At 47.9% G+C, this 22,154-nt stretch overlaps 1 protein-coding gene across 2 annotated transcripts in view; it reads right to left on the bottom strand.

Moving 5' to 3' along the window:
- The window catches only part of PPARD (peroxisome proliferator activated receptor delta), a 75,586-nt gene that overhangs the window by 14,010 nt on the left and 39,422 nt on the right, over positions 1–22,154 (bottom strand). For both annotated transcript variants that reach the window (XM_081141121.1, XM_081141122.1), the window contains one exon: positions 251–481. In XM_081141121.1, coding sequence (XP_080997247.1) covers positions 251–380 — 130 coding nt within the window. In that variant the 5' untranslated portion in view covers positions 381–481. The remainder of the gene's footprint in view (positions 1–250; positions 482–22,154) is intronic.

Below are 22,154 nucleotides of genomic sequence, written 5' to 3'. Positions count from 1 at the left end.
ATGACCACATGCATGCCACGTGCTAATTCCAGTCTCTCTCAAAAAGCCGATGCCTACATCCCCTGTGAGCCATTTTAGACAGAAGCGGCGCTCCTGCCCCGGGTCCTGCAGCTGAGGAGCACAGCGGGGTGAGAGCAGAAGCTGTCTGGCCCCAGTCCTTAGCCACTGCTACCCTGCTTCCCCACAAGGCTCTGGCAGAGGCCAGCTCCCCTGCTCCACCCGCCCCTGCCCGTGTCCCTGCCCACCCCACCTGTATAGCTGCTGGAAGGAAGCGAGTGCTCTGGTCCTCCGTTGAGTGCTGGGGCTCCTTGTGTCTCTGCCACTTCCTCTTTCTCCTCCTCTTCCCGGGCCTCAGGGGCTTCCTCCGGTGGCTGCTCCATGGCTGATGTCCCCTCGGCGCCACGCCTGCAGGCCCAGTCATAGCTCTGGCATCGTCTGGGTCTGGACGCAGATGGACCTCTACAGGGCAGTTCCCGTCAGCCTGGGCAAAGAAGACAGCAAAGAGGGAGAGAGTGATGGGAGTGCGCATGACTGAGGGCATCCATCTGGGGGCACAGCACAGGGTTCCCTGTTCTGCTCCTTCAGAGCAGGACACCTCACCCTGCAGTGCTATCCCACAGCCTCCACTCCTCGTATCAAAGTCACTTCCCCTCCCAACCTTGGCCCACTTGGCTCTTGCAGCAGGTCTGTGGGGTTCAGAGCAGTCTCCATCAACCAGATGGAGTCATACACCCCTGTGCCACCTTTCCCTGCCTCCTTTGCCTCATCCTGCTCTTTGAGTTCCCGAGTCTACAGAAGACACGTGAGAATGACTTTCAGGGGCTTTTCAAATGTACTAGTCCCCTTGGAGGTCCTGATATGCGTCACACCTTCCAGTTCCCCGTCCTGTCCCCACCGGTACTCAGGCCCAAGAATCACTGAAGCCACCTTCGTGAAGGGAGTGTTAGGTATAGATAAAGCCTATACCTAACCCGCCAGGCTTGCTCACAGTTACAGCAGATCTGCAACTAGACCCTCAGTAGCAGGGCCATCAGGCAAGGGGTGACCCTCTGTCCTGGAATCTCCCAAAAGGTAGGTTACTAGATGGTAACAACCATGTCTACATCACACAGGAGGAGACGGTTCCAATCCTCAGCAACTACGATACTGTCCACAAATGCCAGTTAGAGGTGGTAAGATCCAGAGGTGCCATGGAAGTCTTCCCGGCAGGAGACAGCAGGGAGATGTCCTGAGAGTGGGGTGGATTTTGACCAGGGGAGATGGCATGGACTCCTTTTGGGGATACAGCTTCAGAAAAGACTTAGAGGCAGTACTGTGGGGGCTAGCGAGGAGTTCTATAGGCTGGGGAGTAGGGTGCTGTAGGAGAGAGGACCTGGAGCGGTGGCTGGGAAGATGGGTTGTAGCCAGGTATGTGTGCTTCAATGCCCTGGCCCTGGGAGTGAGACTCAACTGTCCCAGGTCAGTGCAGGCTTGGAACAATTAGGAGCAGAAAAGACCTGCTTTAGGGAAATTCAAACATCTGTGGAACCCCTGATCTTGGTTGCCCCACAGGGAGCTCAAACCCAACTTATTCTAGTAGAACCCACCATCTTCCCCCAAACTCACCCTTCCTCTGTGATCTCCGCTTTAGTGACCCACACACCCATCTACCCACTTATCAAAGCTAGAAAGCAGGAGTCATCTGAGATTCCTCCCTCTCTCACCCTGCTCTAGGCTTGCAAACTTGGCTATACTGGAATCACTGGGGAGTTTTTATTTTATAAATACAAATGTCTGGGCCCATCCCAGAGATCCTCATTTGATTGGTTTGGGGAGCACCCTGGGCATCGCTATATTTTTTTAATATATATTTTTTAATTGACTTCAGAGAGAGGAAGGGAGAGGGAGAGAGAAAGAAACATCAATGATGAGAGAGAATCATCGATTGGCTGCCCCCTGCACACCCACCGCTGGGGATCGAGCCTGCAACGAGGGTATGTGCCCTGACCGGGCATTGAACCGTGACCTTCTGGTTTGTGGGCTCAACCACTGAGCCACGCCGGCTGGGCCGGTATTTTTATTTTGAATTCCCCTGGTGATGGTAATCATTCCTTTCCATCAGGCCTTCATCTTCCCCTGCCTGGACTGATACAATAACCTCTTAATTGGTCTCCTGAAGGCAGTTTGGAAATTCAGCCCTAGAGTTGAAGAGCTGGGGAATTGGAAATCTGTAGGTTTGGGGGTATCCTTGTTGATGTAACGGCAACAGGAAGGAATTCAAAGGAGACAGTGACATATCAAGGAAGGACAGAGGAAGAGGCATCAGAGCAGACAATGGCACAGTGGCCGGAGGCAGGATGGACTCAGGACAGCCTGGCGTCTCAGAGCCAAGGGAAGGGCTATCTTTCAGGGACAAGGTGTCAACCGGCTCAAATGCTGCAGAGTTGTAAGAGGGAGAAACTAATACCACTGGATTCAGTGACTGTGAGGTCATCAATGACCTCGTGAAACAAGTTTAACCAAGTGGTTGGGATGGAAACCAGGGCTCCGAAGAATTTGTGCTAGTGAGAAAGCTGGGACAGTGAATAGAGATTAATTCTGGTGACTATGTCAGGGAAAGAAATGTGTAAGAGCACACCAGATTGAGAAAGTAGCAAAGCTGGGGAGAGGTTTTTCAAAATAGAGGAAACTCAGATAAGCTGGGGACAGGGGAGAGGTTTGTGGAGAAAGACAGTCGGAAAGATTCAAGGGGGATGCCAGGGCAGGATGATTGATGGGAGGGGCTAAGTCAAGGGGGCAGGAAGAGGAAAATACAAAGAAGTATCAGAGCAGTGTGTGTATGTGGGGGGGAGCGACACGTGGAATGGCCTCGCGCTGACAGAAGATGGGACTTGAAGAAAGCAAAGGGCTGGGTGGAGCCACTTTGGCAAACATGACAGGGAACGAGCTGGAAAGGAATAGAAATAATTATAGGAAAGCTACAGTAACTGAAACAGTGCAGCATTGGCACATGAAGAGACAATCAAGGAAGGAGAATACAAAAATCTATGAATAGATACAAACACATGTGGAGCTTTAATGTGTTATAAAGACAGCACTTTAAATCAAAGGGGAAAGGCAGATCCTTCAGTAAGCGGTATGTACTGGGGTGAGTAGCCGTCTAGAGAAATTAAGCTGGATCCCTACCTTCTTATACCAAGGCAAGGCTCAAACAAATCAAAGATTTTAAAGTTAAAACAAATGTACGTGAACTGTATCAACAGTCTTGAGATGGGGGAACAGCTAAGAATGACACTAAACCCATAAAACTTTATGGGTTAAAAGATTATGGGTAAAGATTAATAAATTTGATTACAAGAAAATATAAACTTTATACATGGTACAAAACCATCAGAAGAAAAAATAATAATAAATTGAAAAAAAGATTTGCAACTCTCACTGAAGGGCTAACTTCCCAGAATAGTTTCTACAAATTAATAAGCAAAAGATCAGCAATACAATAGTAAAATGGGCCAGGTATATAAAAAATGTAGAAAGAAAAGGTATAACTTTGGCTCTTAAACATGTGAAAAGATGCTCAATATCATTCATAAAAAGAGAAATGCAAATGAAAACACCGAAATACACTTTTTACGGTCAGATTAAAACAAATGCTAACACGTTGTTGCTAAGCATGTGAGAAATCTCTCACACATCCCTGGTGGAAAGGTAAACTGGCACAACCTCTAATGAGGCTAATTTGGCTACATCTATGCATATTCCCTTTGACCCAGAAATACCACTTCTAGGTTGTAGCATAAGCTATACTTCCACTTGAGCAAAACACCACAATATAATCAGTACAAGGTTATTCTTTACAGTATTATTTGACTAGTAAGAGGTGGAGAACCACCTGAAAGTCCATTAACAAGGGACTTATGAAATAGATCATGACATGGAAACATGGAGTTCTGTGCAGCCACAAAGAACGATGACGCTATGGCCTGGTGGCGGAAGTCAGTACACACGGAAAGATTTCAAGGGAATAAGATACCATAAATAGAACAGATAATTTCCAAATTATTACGGCAGAATGGGAAAACTTAGGAGAAGTGATATAGAACTCTAGCTTTCTGATTGAGAAAAGTCTCATAGACAGGGGACTATGAAGACAGAACAACTAAACGCAACATAGAATGGTGGATTGGATCCTGAAACAGAAAGAGGCTGGTGGCGGAAAAACTGATAAATCCCAAACAAATCCTGCCTAGCTGAGTTAATGGTACTGTCCAGTGTTTCTTAGTTTTGATAGGGGTATGATGCTTACATAAGATGTTAATGTTGGAGAAAACTGGATGACATCAGAAGAAGCCTGGTGACCGTGGCAATGCAGAGCTGCTGAACTTGCTCTGGAACGCCCACCTCTAGGCTACTTGTTAGGTGAAAACAAACGCCTGTTTTACAGGGCACTGTCTGCCAGATTCCCACTGCATGCAGCTGAACACAATCCTAAGTGAAACAGGACATAAGGACACTTAGCTAAAGAGGAGAGTGGGACTGTGGGGAGGGGGCTGGTGACAACACTGGAAAAGGACCTTGGCCATCACCAAGAGCAGTTGGTGACTGTTGTGGCAGGTATTAAAACTCTCTAAAAAATTTAGCTTTTATCCAAATAACAAGGACCAGAGACACTGGTTATTCATGTTTCATGGAACTGAAAAGTCTGGAAGCAGAGGGGGCAGGGGCAGGGGCAGGTGAGGGGAGAGAGACCCCTCAGCCAGGCCTATGGCTGAAGGGCTACAGGAGGGTTCTGAGGAGCAGCATGAAGAGGTCGAGCAGCATGGTGACAGAAGGGTCAGACAAGGTGACATCTAAGAGTCACGAGCACTGTGGTGGCACTGGCCAGAGGGGTAGGTGGAATGCTGATTAGAACAAACTGCTTTGGGACCCGTGTAGCTTGGGTGTCAGTGGGCACGGGGAAATCCACACCAGGCTGTGGTGTGAGAGCCAGTGAGAGGGGAACATGAAGATTTGGGGGTTCCCCAAGCAGGCAGAGACAGAGGAGGAAAAACTACAACACTGCCCTGTATAGGCACTTGACAAAATATTTTCTCACACATTCCCTCATACCCTGAGGGAGCCCGGGAGACAGAGCTCACAGTCAGGACTGAATCCTGGAAGGAGGGGGAGGAGCTGACTGAATCCCCACCACCCATCAGGCACCTGCTGGGTGCAGACAAACAGGCCCTGCTCAACCCTCACAAGCCCCCATAAGGACAGCCTTGTGTGATCCCCTGGGCGATGAGGAAAGTGACAAAAAGCGCAGGCCTGGGGAGCCTGACAGGGTGTCTCTGCAACACGCCAGAGGACCCAGTAGATGACCACAGGGTTTCAGACACAATGGAGTTGGAGCCTGGTTAGGCCTTGATGAGCAGTGGTGCCCCTGACACCTCTGAGCCTCAGCTTCCACACTAGCTGGTAGGTTATTTCTCCATGACCAGGGCTACTGTTCTCAGTTTCTGCACATGGTTGCCTCTTGGGATCAGATGTGGTTGTGGGATATGGCTAGAGTTTTGGATTTGGGGCCAGGGTTCCTGGATTCTAGCCTGGGGTTGTCTTTTCTGGCTGTGACCTCTTAAGGACACCAGCTGAAGGGGAAGGGGAGCCGTAGTCTGGTTGCTCTAAAACCCACACACATCCCTTGTGCTGTTTCATATTTAGACACAACCACAGTGCTGCGCCCATCCCTGCATTTTGCCAGAAGCTGTCCATTTTCACACAGCCTGATCATTCCATCCACCCAGCGCCAAGGCTGCCCCACCCCCACCACTGTTCTCAGCTTATATGGTCAGGAGCTACTTTGAAGCATCCCCTAGCCCTCTGCTGGACCCATGCCCACAGGCTGCATTTTCCCAAGTAGCTGCCGCCCACCACTATCCTTGCAATGAGTCCTATCCTCCTCTTCCTCTCTTTAAGCCTGGCACCAAAAATAGCACACCCTGGCACTAGGTTTAACTTTTATGTGGCTGGGAAATCCTGATTTTCCATATTGCCCCCACCCCAGTGCTGTGCCAGAGCCAGGAACTCTCTGATCAAGTCATAGCTTCGCCCCACGTAAGAGGCTGGTGCTGTCCTTGGACAGGACAAGGGTCCTGCAGCCAGAATGAGGGGGGCCTGCTCTGCTGTCCCTCAGGGACGAAAAGTGGAGTCTCTAGCAAAAGAATTTCTTACCAAATAATGCCGGACTGCTCTGAATCTGTGTGCATGTACACACGCACACACGCAGTGCAGTGCACATGTGGCCCCAGGGCTGCCATTGCAAGACCCACTCCCTTGCCCTGAGAAGAAACTCAGGCCTTCTGGGAGCTAAGGTGGGGGGAGGGGCATAACTCCATTCAGTTTCCATTGGGCAGGTAAACTTCATGGGCAATGTGAGTTAGGAACTTACCCCAAAATGTCCCAGAGCTCTAGAGGACTGGTCTAGGGCCCAACGAACAAAGCCACCTGGAGCCTTAATTTCCCATAAGTTTAGTCATCCTCAGGAGATGCAGCCTTCCTGACACCCGCCCCTGGCAGGTTGTAATGCTGAGCAGGCTCAGTCAATGTGCCAGGGGCCCCTCCACCATGTGGCACAGCTGAGAGGCCTCACTGGGCACAGAGCCCACGCTCAGTCACAGCTGCAGAGCCTTGCGCTCACCACCTCCATCACAATGGTACCAGCTTCCATTCTCCAGGGCTTACTATACACCAGGCTCCACGTATATAAGCACATCTCACCCTCACAACAACCCTAACAGTCAGGCACTATTCCTACACCCATTTTACTGATGAGACAACCACAGAAGAGAGGGCAAGGAACTAGTTCCAGGTCACACATTAACTGAGGGAGCAGGATTTGAGCCAGCCAGGTTGGCTCAAGTCTTAATCACTGTGTAGTGCCTCGCACATGGTGCTGGGTGAGACTGGACTAGAAACGGGCACATCCCTGTCCAACTGGGGCCCCAGAGGTCTGGAAACTGATCTTAGACTCAGCCTGAAGTCATCACCCCTGAAACCTCTGTCTAGCCGCCAGCTGCTAACTTTCTGTCAAGAACATCCTGGTTGAAGCCCTTCTGGACACTCCCTGCCAGAAGATAACTGCTGTGTGCTAAAGACAGCCCTGGGCTCTGGTCCCTGGCTCCTTCTCCAGCCCCATCCCACTCACCTGTGTTCCGACATCACTCCCTGGACACAGAGGCTCACACTGGGCTCAGCCTGAAAAGCTGCCTCCTCTATTAGCTAAGGCCTACTCCTTCAAGACCCAGCTGCGCCTCCTCCTTCAGGAAGCTCTCCTTGACCAGCTCCATTCTGTTCCTTCCTGTTGCAGCCCTGACCCAGGCCCTCTAGCTCTGCAGTTACTATACCAAACAGCAATGTCTGTTAACTGGTCTGGCTTTACCATGTTATCAGTCTCTCAGAGAGTGCCCCTATCTTGCCAAGCCCTGGTACACTGATCAGCATTTAGTGGGTGTTCAACATACACATGTTGAACAAATAAACAGACTATAAACATTAACCATTGTCACACTGTTCTCAGTGGTGACATTTGCCACTGTACTGATTCTCATTTATTACTACCCTTAAGATGCAATACTCCACAGAAGTTAATTCCACTGACACTTCCATGTGAGGCCTGGGTTCAAACCCTGACTATGCCCCCCCTCTCTGTGATTAGGGGAAGATACCAACCACTCAGTTTCTCAGCCCTAAAACTGGGATACCACCACCTAACCTGAGCAGCTGTCATAAGGATTAAACACAGCAACTGCTTAGCAATGCTGGCTACAGTAAGTGTCCAACAAAGAGGGACTGTGGCTGCTGTTATTATTGCCACTGTTGGCTCATTTTAGGGATTACATGGAGCAAGTGTATCCAGGTCTAGAACTGTACTAGCCTACTGGAATCCCAGGGACGGAAACAAACAAGGAATTGAATTTCTCAATTCCTTGCCTCAAAATCAACTGTGGGAACAGAGAACTGACAGGAGCTCCCTACTCCGGCCCAGGCTTCACTGTTCAGAGATGAGTCCAAGCCCTCTTCCATTTCTTCCCCTTTGCCCCCACCCTACAGTGGACCCAGCTGCTGCCATTTCCTCTCCTCGTCCCTCTTCTACTGCAGGGGGACAAGGTCGGCAACCTCCAGCCCCACGTCTCTGGCAAGCGCTTTAAGGACCAGCAGTGAGGGAGGCAACGAGAGGACGGGCCTGGTTCATCCTCTCCCAAGCTTTCCGATCAATCATTAATCTGGGTACTGACATAATGCCCTGGTTTCCCCGAAGAACAACTCCACCGTGCTCTCCTCTCCGCATCTGCCAATCCAGGTCACCCCCCTCCCCTTAGGGCACACAAGAGGCCTGTGTGGCTTTCTTGCTGGAATGGATCTACCCCATAAGTTCACCCCCAAGAGTGGGCTGGGGCTGGTTTTGTTCTGAGAGTGCTAGAACCAGAGAAAAGACACCCAGGAGGCCACCCCTGCCCCTCACATTCTAGAATTCTTCCAATTCCACCAAGGGTCATCCCCTAAGCCTCACATACAAGGCAGTGGAATTAACTTCTGTGGAGTACTGCATCTCAAGGGTAGTAATAAATGAGAATCAGTACAGTGGCAAATGCCACCACTGAAAACAGTGTGACAGTGGTTAAATGAGCTAAACTAAAATAGAGGGGAAAGCTGGCCTCAGGGAGCCACCGAGAACATGCCAGGGAAGAGACCTGAACGGGAAAGAGGCTCTCACCAGGCTGAGAGGGAAAGAGGCTCTCACCAGGGCGAGCAGGCGCCACCTGAGCAGGGGAGAGGCTCCAGCCAGCAACTGCCTGGGGCCCCAGCTGCCTCTTCCTATAGCCACTGAAGACCGAGATGCTAAAAATGTACAGTTTTCACAAGCAACAGAATCTCAACAGACCATGTACATAATGCATAGAACCAAACATGGAAAGACATGGCCCAAAATGTTAATGGTTCTTTTTCTGAGCAGGAGTTATAGGTGATTCTTATTTTCTTAATTACACTCTTCTGTGTTCTCCAAATTCTTTATACTTTCATCACTGGAGGGAAAATGGAGAATATTTCAAAAAGTGTTTTGAACAAAGAAAATCAAATAACATGCTGAGAAATATTGTGGAGGTAAAAGCAAGGCCTGCCTAGTTCCAGGAGAGAGCAAGGTCTCTCTAGGAGTTTCAGGGAGCTGAGGTGCTCAGAGAAGGCTGTATGGTAAGGGCAGCTGTGCCAACACCAGGGGACCACACCAGGGCCCCTTCTAGAACCCTTCTCATCTCAGGACCTCAGGTGCTATGGCTGCAGATGCCATCGGTGCCCCTCCACTCTTCCTGTGGTCCCTGCCAGCTGCTTTTATTCATTCACTCAGCAAATATTTGTTAAGCACCTACCACCGCATGCCAGGCCACATTAGTCAAGAAACCAACACAAACACACACCTAGGAAGGCTGAGGGACAAACGCCGAGCGCAGTGGGGGCACTCTCAGAGCATGCTCGGCTAGGCTGGGTGTTCAGGGTGGATGTGGCCTTTGACTCAGAGGGAGGTGAGTAGGGTTACAGGGCAACGAGGTAGCAGAGATGTGAATGGCTTCTCAGAGGGAGGATGGCATGGACCCTCAGAGGGGTGGAAAGAAGGGCTGTATGGCTGGTGTGCCAGGAAGGCAGGGAGGCTGGTCTAGCCGAGGCTGGTGATTTCTTAGGACCTCACAGGGCAAGTGAAAGATGTGGGTTTATCCAAAGAGCAGCAGAGAACCTAAGAGGGTTATGAAGCGGATGGGCAGGTTCAGAGCTGCATTTAAAAAAGAATTCCTCTGGCCCTGGCTGGTTTACTCAGTGGTTAGAGCATCGCCCTGTGGACTGAAGGGCCCCAGGTTTGATTCCAGCCAAAGGTACGTACCTCGGTTGCAGGCTCAATCCCTGTTCCTGGTTGGGGTGCGAGCAGGAGGCCACCAATTGCTGTCTCTCACACTGATGTTCCTCTCTTCCTCCCCACCTCTCTGAAAGCAGTGGGAAGTCCTTGGGTGGGGATTAAATTAGCTGAGAAAAAGGACCTCTGGCTGCTGTGGAGGACGGGCTACAGGCCATTTCAGCCAGGCTCAGGGCCAGGGCTGCCACAAGCCCAGCGGGGCACTGGCGGGAGAGGGAAGGCCACTCCCCCGGGGCCCTGGACACCTGCCTGCTCAGTTCTTGGGAGATCAGGCTGAGAAGCCAAGGCTGGAGGGCCTCACCCAGCTGAGCGCTTCTCCTGTGCCCCACTGAGTAAAACGTCAGGGCAGGTCAGAGGGGCCCATGGACCCTGCCTGCTCACCCCCGTTCCTGCCCCCCAGCTCTGGCCTCCCAGCACTGTTCTGGTCCTAGTGACTCCCAGCTACGACACACACATATCTGGGAGCACAAGCGGCACCTGGCACTGGTTGGCAGAAGGCCAACTGACTTGAACAGCCACATTCCTAGGCCGACAACTCCATCTAGGCCCCCAAACCTCTGACACACAGCTCTGGGACCAGCACACCAACCCGTGTGTGATCGGTGGCCCTGCTCTGGGAGCTATGTGGTTATACAGCATGGACCAGACATCACTACTCACTCTTTTCTTTTTAAACATCTAAGAATAGGACATCAGCCAGCCCCTTAATGTTCACGAAGCACCTTCACATCATAATCTCATTTAATTGACCCAGTGAGAGGAAGGCAGACAAGACTAACAAGTGTCGAGCACCTACAATGGACTATTTCACTTGAACCCTACAGCCCTACAGTGGTCCTCTGAGGGAAGCTCTGACTAACACCTCCTGCTGGGTGAGGGGACAGAGGCTGCTGGCAAGGACAGGGGAGGGGCACTGAGGGGGTGGCCATACCTAGTGAGAGGGAATGAAACTCTGTCCAGCCCAGGAAAAACAGGACTCAGAGTTGGAGGGGGGAAGGCAGAACGGGGGTCAGCAGGGCTGAGTGACTGCTGAGCCTCCCCAAGGACAGAGGAGACAGAAGAGCCCTCAGCTAAGCCAGGATTAGTCAGTTTGGACCAGGAGAAATGTGGCTCCAAATCCAAGCTTCACCTAAAAGTGTTCACATCCTCTGATCTTGGAATTACAAGGTCATAGGAAAATGACTCTCATAGGAAAATGTACTAGGCTGTTCGATGCAGTGTTATGATAATGAAATCAATTTTTATAATGAAAAATTTACAATAATGAGAAATAACAGAAATGTCTCAATGTCCAATAACACAGGAATGGTTAAATAAATGAGGGCATCCCCCCCGAAAATGGAGTATTATCCACCCATTAAACTCATGTTTCCACAGAATAGTAACTTGCTAAGTGGAAAATAGCAGAATTAAGTTTTATAGCATAAATCCCATAAAATTGACTACAGAAAGAATGAAAGTTTCTGTGTATGAATAGGGAAGCAGGTGATTTATTGTGTTTATGGCAGGGTACTCCTTAAACTTTCTGCACTGAGCATGCATTATCTTATGTCATTCATCTATCAGGGCGTGTGATTCATTGCTGAGTCCTCCCTCCTTTACACCGTTCCTTCACTTGGTTCCAGGTCTTCCTCTGACCTCACTGGCTGCTCCTTAGCAATCTTTTTTACTGGTGCCAGTGAGCAATTTTCTTCCTGACCTCTTAGGGTCTCTTTCATTCTACACTCCCTCCCTGCATGATCTTACGCTGGTTTGTGGCTTTCAATACCTTCAATATGCTAATGGCTCCCATATTTATTTCTCTAATACTAGCTTCTCTGATATTTCCACATGGATGCCCAATGGTAACACATCTAACACATCCAAACCGAGCCCCTAACCCTCCCCAACATCTTTCTCATCTCAGTTAATGGCAATTCCAACTTTCTAGTTGGTCAGGCCAAAATGTTGGAGCCAGCTAACCCTGTTGGCTCTGCCTCTAATAAAAACCCAGAATCTGATCACTTCTTGTCACCTCCACTGCTATGACCCTGGTCTAAGCCAACATCATCTCTTGCCTGGATTATTGCAACAGCTTCCTAACTGCTTTTTCTGCTCTGGCTTCACCCCACCCCTCTCCACACAGCAGTCAGAGCGATCCTTTTAAGTCAGATTCCACCCATTCTGTGATCATATCCCTCCAGGAGCTTCCTGCTGGTCTTTATGCAGGCCTGCAAGGCCTACCTGAAGGCCCCTGCCTGCTGCTCCCCTCCTGGTATACTCGGGGCCAGGCACATGGCCTCCTTACTGGTCTTGAACACGACAGACATGTGTGCCTTGGGGCCTTTGCAGCTGTTCCCTCCAGCTGAAAATGTCCTGGCTGCCTCACCTCCTCAGGGCTCTGTTTAAAAGTGATAGTCAAGTCTGGCCGGCCATGGCTCAGTGGTTGAACATCGACCTAGGATCCAGGAGATCGCGGTCTGATTCCCAGTCGGGGCACATGCCCGGGTTTCAGGCTCGATCCCCTGTGGGGAGCATGCAGGAGGCAGCCGATCAATGACTCTCTCATCATTGATGTTTCTAACTCTCTTTCTCCCTTCTCTCTGAAATCAGTAAAGATATATTTAAAGAGAAAAAAAAGTGACACTCAACCTGATCACAGTTTTTTAAGTCACCCCAGCCCACCCCGGGTACTTCCATTTCCCTTCTCTGCTTCAATTTTCTCCGTAGCTAATACCACTATCTGGAATAGTATGCATGCATGCATGTATGTATGTGTATATGTAAACCTGCATGTATACAGACATATGTATGTGTATGTACACACACATGTGTATTTTTAAAACTCATTTGTTTACTGCTTATGTCCCCCCAAAAGAATTTAAACCCCACGAGGCAGAGATTCTCATATGTTAGATTCAAACTTATCCTCAAGTCTTAGAGGAGTGACTGGCAGGCAGTAATTGCTCAATAAATATTTGTTGAATAAATGAATAATTTTTAAAATTAGAAAAAAGATTTCAATTCATTGATCAGCCTGAAGCAGTCCCATAAAGATCACTTGTCCTCGGGCTTCAGTTTTCCAGGGCATCAGAGATGCTCTCCAGCCCATTCCAGTCAGAAGAGAGGCTCATCAGGATTACAATGAACTGGTAGCGCTTCAGAGCAGGGGACACAGGGAATCCAGAGAGCGGCTCTCCCACTGATCTGCCAGGTGACCTTAGGGGAGGTAGCGCATGTGTCTTGGCTTCATCTTCCCCATGGGGAGGGAGTGTTGGCTGTTTCTATCCCCCTTGACTCCGCAGTCCTCTCAGTGAGCAGACCCCACGAGTAGTACTCAGCGGAAGGATGCCTGGGTCACTCACAGGACTTGGCTCTTCTCAGCGCAGGGGGTGGGAAGGTGGAGACCAATCCTCAGGAGCCTTTATAGTGTTTATACTCCAGTCAGGGAGGAAGATAAGACCAGCACCTGCAGCTACCAAGGGGAAAGCTATACACAAACGGGGGAAGGGGAGGAGGGTGGCTGAGTCTTGAGGAGGAGGAAATGGCCTCTGCTGGAGGCCTCTGGGAAGGTTCAAGGCCAAGGACAGCTGGGTCATCCAGAAATGATCTTAAAAGTAAAATATGCTCATTAGAGAAAACAGAGTTCAGAGAAAAAAATAAAACTAAGAAGAGGACAGATTTCTTTTTTTATATAGACTGAAGGATAGGGTGTTCTAGGAAGGGGAAATGCAGGTTCCTGGGACCAGGAGAGGTGGGTAGAGACACAAGAAGACTGGAGTGGCAGAGTCCAGAGAAGGCTGGGGAAGCAGGCCACAGCCACACATACGTAGAAATGGTAGGGGAAGAAATATTAATCATGCTCTTTAACTGAGATTGTTCTGTTCCAATTAGAGAAAGCACATTGTAACCTAGCTGAGAGTTGTATGCCCAGGGAACTGGGAGTTAACTCTGGAATGTGGTCCACTCTCCTTTTATCATCATAGGAAGATTAACAGCTTTGTTCCCAAAACAATGGAGTCCAGGAGGCGCCTGCCCTTGGTGACCCCAAGCCCGCATTGCCTATAACCAGTTAGCATTATAGCGTGCCTACTTCCCCATGCCCGTAATTACTCTTTTCCCATATAATCTTTGTCCTTCTACCCAATAACAGCAGCTGGCTTATAGGGGGCGGTAGAGCAGATTTTATGTGATGACCCTTCTGCTCTCCCATACTGCAGGCATTATTGGAATAAATGCTCCTATATGATTCAATCTGTCTCTGCTTAACTGGCTCCAGTGGTGACAAGCAGCCTGGACCCACTGTTGTCTGCTTTCCTAATGACTTCTATGACTCTTTGCACATGGTGCCTACTCAAATTCTGCCTGAACCAAACAGCATAGCATTTCTGTGTGCCAGGCAATATTGTAAGCTCCTTACATATAGTGACTCACTTAGGCATCACAAGTGAGGACTACGAAGCCGGTACTATTATCATCTCCATTTACAGAAGAGAAAACCAGAGCAAAGAAGAGTGAAGGAAGTTCCATGACCGCCCGAGCTTGGATGCAGAGCCAGGAGCCAGTCTGCCTTCAGGGTGGGAGCTCTCAACCACTCCACGGCACTGTCTCTCGCTTCCATTCCTGACTCTACTGCTATCAAGTGTCCCGTATCCTGGCCAGTGGACCATTCCTCCAACTAACTTCCATTCCTAGTCTGGTCCTGCCTGACCTCTCCGTTCACCCAGTCTCAGCCTGTACCACCTTCCTCTCAAAGCAGCATCAAACTTCTCAGTTACTGCAGCATGTGTCACTGGACAGCTTCCCAAACCCTCCTCTCCTTTAGTCTATCACTCCCTCTTAATGTGTGGCTACTAAAGCCTCCGATAACCAAGATGGAGCTGAAGTGTTGGAATGGCAATACTTTAAATCTAAGAAGCATATCTCCTATCTTTTCTCCTAAGTCAATGAGAGGCCAAAGTGTCATCTAGGCGCCATCTGTTTACTGCCATCTGTTTACTAACCCTTGGATAAGACATTTCAATAAATTAGAGCCACTGCCCAGGCCCTGCTGCAATCCAAGAGGTCAGAGGACAATGGGATAGAGTAGAGAGAGCACTAGTGCTGGACTGTATGACAAATACACTCCCAGCTCTGTCAGTACTAGGCTGTGCACCTCTGGGCAACTTTCTAACCTCTCTGTGGCTCAGTTTCCCCATCTCTAAGATGGGATTAATATCCACATGCCTTCCCTAATGAAGGCAGCAAGGCTCAGATGAGAGAGTAAATGTGAAAAACATTTGTATTATATAATTCATACACCAAAATGTTAATAATGAATATCTCTTAGAGGTAATTTTTACTTCTTCTCTTATTGCTTACCTGATTTTCCTAAATTTCCCATAATGAACATGTGCTGTGTTAAGCAAAATAATAATAACGATAATGGTTTTGAAAGCATGATACAAACATTAGACATCGTTATTATTATTATTATTTTTAAATATATCTTTATTGATTTCAGAGAGAGGAAAGGAGAGGGAGAGAGAGAGATAGAAACATCAATGATGAGAGAGTCATTGATCGAGCCCGCAACCAGGGCATGTGCCCTGACCGGGAATCGAACCGCGATCACCTGGATCCTAGGCCGACGCTCAACCGCTGAGCCACGCCCGGCCGGGCGACATCATTATTTTAGAAAGCAGCAAGAGGAAGCAAAAAAGCTGAAATCTGTCCCAGGATTCAACATTCTGGCATAAAATGCCATGGAATTCCCTGCCAACCTCCAAGAGCAGCAGGTGGCACAGATGGTGCCTAGACTGCATCTCTGCCTCTTGCCCTCTGGGTGTAACAACACAGAGCTAACACACACCTGCTCCGACGACGACGACGACGACGACGACAACAACAGTGGCGGGAATGCAGTCTGGAATGGGAGGGCAGGAGGGAGGAGGGTGTCGGTAGGGAGAGGGACAGTTTCCTGTGTCTGCAGCAGTCTTCTGTAATGAAGCTCAGCAGAGGAGAAAGATTCCTTCAAACACTGCTTGCTTTCTACCCCACAAACGCTCTGGCTCTCACCTGCATGAAACCAGCTCAGGAACGAGCAACTCACCCGGTGTTGGATCTCAGAGACATTTTCAGTACTTGCTTTCTGTCTTTCCTTTTCAAGTACACACCTATGTGGCTATTCTCTGAGGTCCCAGATAAGGGCCTAGTTAACAAATATTTGAAAAGCACGAAGTCCGCCTAAGAGGGAAGGGAGAACCAGAGGTAAGGGAGAGAAAGGACAGGTGAGCATTCAACTTTAGGGAGCCCGAACGGACTTCTGAAACATCAAAGCACTGTGGAGAGTCAGAGAATCAGCAGCCCTCACCTTCCAATCCTCATTTGGATCTGCCAGCGAGTGAATTCTGAAGTTTATGCTGACAGGACAGTACGCAAGAGCTCTCAGTGAGAAAGCTGCTCCAAACTGCCCTCTTGCTCCTCAGGACCCAGGGCCAGTCGGAGGCGTGTTCGGGAGCCACAGGGAAATGCCGGGACTAGTATGACTTAGTGATGACTTGGCGAAGTCATTCAGAAAGCGGAAGGCCTTACACGTCAAGTCATGTCAGCTCCCAGCCTGGATTTCAGCCCCATCCGGAAGGAGGGAGAAGGGGCTCCCACCAAAGAATCAAGGTAAAGCACAGCCACTGCTCCCCGAGTGCTACCTGGAAACACTACTTTCCTGCTGAGGTTCCCTCTCTCCAGGGGCCCCTCTGACCCTGCCTACCTGGCTGCCAGTGTCCTGGGGGGAGGGGGTCCTCTCCAAGATGCACTGCTGGAGGAGGTAGAAGAACTCCCCAGAGTCCCCTCAGGGCCCACACAGCACAGCCTGCTCCTTGCCGGGCCACTCTGGCCCTGGCCCCAAACTCAGCCGTTCCCTGCAGGCCTATGAGGATGAATAATGCAGGGAAAAGCAGGTGGAACTTGGGACATGCACTCTCAGCTCTATAGCAAGAGGACAATGTGGCCTTAACAGACCATATCCTGATTGAGCCAGATCCACTGTTTCCCTCAAAACAACTGCTCCGGGGAAGAACACCAAGGCCGCATGAGGAGCAGACACTACTTACCAGGTGCCCAGGTGCTCCTTGCCTTGGGGAGAGCCTCTAACCAGGAAGAAGACAGGTTGCTGGGTTGGTGGGCCACCAACGCAGAGGGCTGGCAGGAGCAGTTCCTGGAGTCAGTATCGCCACCATGGCCCTCCTTGCTGGCTGCCTCCTGGAGAACCTCCACCCAATTCCTGGGGCGTGCAGAGCACGCAGGCGGTGTCTCCCCACCCACAGCGACCTGCTTGGCAAGGCTCTGCACACCTTTCCCCATTAACGCCTCTGGTCTCCCTCCCCTCCCCCAGGAGCCCAGGCAGGCTTAGGCAGTACCTTCTCCATCCACCTGCCAGGCCAATCTGGGGATCCTGGGCATTGACCCTAACACAGGCCACGGCCAGGTATGCGAGGCCTGCACTTCCCTGTCTGGTCAGGCGGAGACTGGAATAGCACGAGCAGCTCACCTTTGTAACACCTGCACAAAAGTATTTATTCCAAAGGTGGCTGAGCAGCATCCAACAGCCCGCCTACCAGCTTGCCTGAGGTGCCAGGCCTTCTTAGGGAACAGCCTGCCACAATCAGGAAAGCAACGTGGGGCAAGAGAGGTACCTCTCCCTTCCCTTACAACTCAGATCCTACAAGGGCTAGTGTTCTGCCGGGTTTTCTGCACTAGTATCTAGTACTCGGTGCCACCATAATGATGAACAGCCACCTCAGAGGAGGCAGACTAGCAAAAGGGCAAGGGGACTTTGGCCCAAAAACAACTGGGTTTGAATCCTAGCTTTGCTACTTACTAGCTGAGTGGCCTTGGGCAAATTGCTTCACCTCTCTGAGTGTCTATTTCCTTATATGTACAATAGCTCAGCCCAGAGAGATGACATAACTTGTCTACAACCATGGGGAGAGATGGCTGTAGAGCTTGGTCTCAAATCCCATTTCCTGGCTCCCAGGGCTTTTCTTTTACTACATCAGCGATTTTCAACCAGTGTGCTGCAAGAATGTTTAAAACATGCAATACCTGACTACTTAGTCAGGGGCACTGACCTTTTTTTTTTTCCCCTTAGATTTCCAAATTAAAAAATGACAACAGGCAGCACAATATCCATTCAGTGTGAATGAATCAAAGTTATACCTATTTTTTTGTCAGGTAGGCAGAAAATATAATATATATTTTGGTGTGCCACAGAATTTTAGTAATTAGTTTATGTGTGTCATGAGATAAAAAGGGTTGAAAATCACTGGACTACAACAAGATGTTTCTCAGCAGCGGGTACAAATGACATAGAAACAGACTCATTTTCAAAATGGCTGTCAGGGTTCCCCCCCAGAAGTCAGAGAAAAGTTACTTCCCAAGTTCTCTGCCTTCAAAACCAACAGCCAAACAACCAATAAACAACAAAAACCCAAAGTTCTCTGCCTTAAGTCGAAAATAGTCTTCACAGACACCAACTTAACCAGGTGATTAAAGTTAGTATCACCTTTACCCGGGCCAACTGGCACCATCATGCTTCCTGATGGGAAGCACTCATCATCACCTATGTGGGCTCCCATCAAAAATGTTAACCTAAATCTAATCACAAGGAAACAAACAAACACGGAATGTGGACAATCTATGACATAATACCAAGAAAATGTAACAGCCCTGGCCAGTGTGGCTCAGCTGGTTGAGCATCCATCTTCCCATGCACTGCGAGGTCGCCGGTTCAATTCCCAGTCAGGGCACATGCCTGAGTTGCGGGCTTGATCCCCAGTAGGGGGCATGCAGGAGGCAGGCAATTGATGTTTCCTCCCTCCCTCTCCCTTCTCTAAAAAATCAATAAAAACACAGTTTAAAAAAAAAAGTGACAAACTGTTAGCAACTGGTGAATCTTAGTGAAGGAAATACAGTTCAGGGTAGTATTCTTTCAACTTTTCTATAGCTTTGGCCTTTTATTTAAAAACTTTTTAAATATGTTTATTGATTTTAGAGAGACAATAGCATCGATGTCAGTGAGAAACATCAATTGTTTGCCTCCCATATGTACGCCCCCAACCAGGGATTGAACCCGCAACCTAGGTATGTGCCCTGATTGGGAATCGAACCCGCAACCTTTTGGTGCACAGGGAAACGCTCCAACCAACTGAGTGGCCAGGGCAGCTCTGGCCTTTTGGTTAAATAAAAAACAGAAAGAAAAAAAGCTGTTTGGACCTCAGGTCACCACATGGCTCCGTTGGCTTTGAGCCAACAGAGACTCAGCTGTACCACATCTGATTCTCTTCCCAGCGTCCAGCTTCTCTGATTATTGTTCGAGGTGTGGCACAATGGGATCTCACAGTTTTCTAAGCTCATCTTCCATAGAACTCTACAACCTGAACCATCTTGTCAGCCAAAGTTGTTTATACAATGCTTCCAAACAGCCACTGGTTGGAAGGCCATTTGTTCAGTCAGCAACTTTCATGGAGCACCCTCCATGGATCAGGTACCCAGCATGGGTCAGGTGTCAAGCCAGGTTACACAGAGATTGTGACGGACACGACACAATGGCTGCCCTGTGGAGTTAACCTTACAGGTTACCTTTCAACACCTGGCTTTCCTCAAATCCTGTCTTATGACCTCTCTTGACTGGTATTTCTGTGCAAGACTTCTTTCCCAACTTTTCCTGGGAAATATATGTTTTACTGAATCCCAAACTTAGAGAAGCATTCCAATATTGACAAATTGGGAAGATGGGAAAAGGTCCTATAATCCTCGGGTGAGAATTAAAGCTTAACAATCAATCTAGAGATGTTATTGGTTTGAAGGAATCCACCAACTTCAAGTCAAAGCAAAAATAAGAAATTAACATGCAGAGGGGAAGGTTAAAGTTGACATTGCTGGGAACCAGGACAGGAATGGCCATAATCTGACCTAGTCTTGCCATTGCCATGTTGTAAGTGTGTGTTTTATGGCCCTGTCTGCTGCTGTAAGCCATTCTTGCAAATATGTATTAATATATTAATATACATAGTATATACAAACCCTACAAGTGGAATTCTAAGAAGGAAGTTTGGAAACAAGTACTTAAACTGGCAATTCTGAGATGTGATTCTGTATAGTGCTGTTAACTTTCTTAGGATATACTTGGTATCCATGTTTCTCTCGCTCTCTCTTTTTCTTTCTTTCTCTCTCCGCCCCCCTCCCTTCCCCTCTCTCTCTAAAAAAATTTTTTAAGTAGCATTGGTTAGTAAAGCAATAGCTAAACCAAAATTGGGGCAAAGAAAGTGTTTTCATCACTGAAAAAGAAAATGAACTCATACAAAGTAACATATACCTCAATGTCTATCTTGAAAATACTTTTGGATACATGCTTTAACTATTCAGCCAACATCAAGTCAAAAAGAAAAAAAATTTTCTACATCTGGAATATTTGTCATGGAACAAAGATCAAGATTATTAGAAAGGGAATGGTTTGTGTATTTTATAATTTCATTTTAGATCCACACAAATAAGACCAACTGATTTTTTACAAAAGCAAATGGCAATTCAATAGAGAACAAATCGTATGGAACAAATGAAACAACTCAAATGGAAGATTTTTTTTAAAAGAACCATGACTTGCCCAACAGGTGTGGCTCAGTGGTTGAGCATCAACCCATGAACCAGGAGATCACGGTTTGATTCGAGGTCAGGGCACATGCCCAGGTTGGGGGCTCAATCCCCAGTAGGGGGTGTGCAGGAGGCAGCTGATCAATGACTCATCACTGATGTTTCTCTCTCTCCCTTCCTCTCTGAAATCAATAAAAACATATAAAAAAATTTCCTACATTAAAAAAATAAATAAAAGAACGTTGACTTTTGCTTTATACTTTTTATAAAATTAACTAAAAACGGATAAATCTAAATGTAAAATTTAAAATGATAAACTTTAACAAGAAAACATAGGGGAAATTCTTTGTGACCTTGGGTTAGGTAAAATGTCCTTAGATTTGACATCAAAAACAGGATTCATTAAAAAAAAATTTTGATAAATTGGATTTCATCAAAATTAAGACTTCTGCCCTTTGAAAAACACATTAAGAGAATGAAATGACAACCCAATAACTAAGGGAAAATATTAGCAAATCACATATCTGACAAAGGACTTGTATCTAAGATATATAAAGAACTCCCAAAACTTAGCAGTAAGAAAACAAATATCCCAATTAAGAAATAGGCAAAATATCTGAACAGATACTACACCAAAGAAGATACACATATGAAAAATAAACACATGAAAATGATGCTCAACATCCTTAGTCATTAGAGAAAAGCAAATTAAAACCACAAGACACTACTACATTCCTATTAGAATGGCTAAAACAAAACAAAAACTGACAATACCACATGCTCACAGGGCTGTGGAGAAACTGGAACTCTCACACGCTGCTGGTAGGGATGCAATGGCACAGCCACTTTGGAAAAACAGTTTGGCAGGTAAACATATTTTTACCATACATCCAGCAATCCCCCTCTTAGGAATTTGCCTAAGTGAAATGAAAACCTATGTTCAAACCAGCATACAAATGTTTATTCAAAATTGCCAAAACCCAGAAACCACCTAAATGTGCCTCAGATGAAGAATGGACAAACAAGTTGTGGCCCATCCTTACAATGGAATCCTTATTCAGTAATAAAAAGGGACAAACTACTGACACATGGAGCAATAGCAGGTGGCTATATTCCAATATGTTATGCTAAGTGAGACTCAAAAGGCTACATACTTTCAGATTCCATTTATGTGACATTCTGGAAAAGGCAAAACTATAGGAACAGAGAATAGATCAGCAGTTGGTATGGTGAGGCTTGACTACAAAGGAGTAGCACAAGGGAATGTCATTGCTTTTAGGGGGTGATGGCAGTCCTTTATCTGGATTATGGCAGTGATTAGTGACTATGAATTTGCCAAAACTCAGAACTGCATACCAAAAAGGGTGAATTTTAGTGTCTGGAAATTTAAAAATAAAGATTTTAAGTGTCACATTAAGGATAACTTTCGGCTCTGCTTGGTTTGGCTCAATGGCTAGAGCGTCGGCCCCTGGACTGAAAGGTCCCAGGTTCATTCCGGCCAAGGGCACGTACCTCAGTTGCAGGACTGATCCCAGGCCCCGGTCGTGGTGCGTGCAGGAGGCAACCAATTGATGTCTCTCTCTCTCTCTTTTCATCTCTCTGAAAAGCAATGGAAAAAAATACCCTC

Source organism: Miniopterus schreibersii, assembly GCF_964146895.1.
Source record: "Miniopterus schreibersii genome assembly, chromosome: 6".
In the NCBI taxonomy this organism is placed as follows: Eukaryota; Metazoa; Chordata; class Mammalia; order Chiroptera; family Miniopteridae; genus Miniopterus; species Miniopterus schreibersii.
This window is presented reverse-complemented; position numbering and strand designations above follow the sequence as displayed.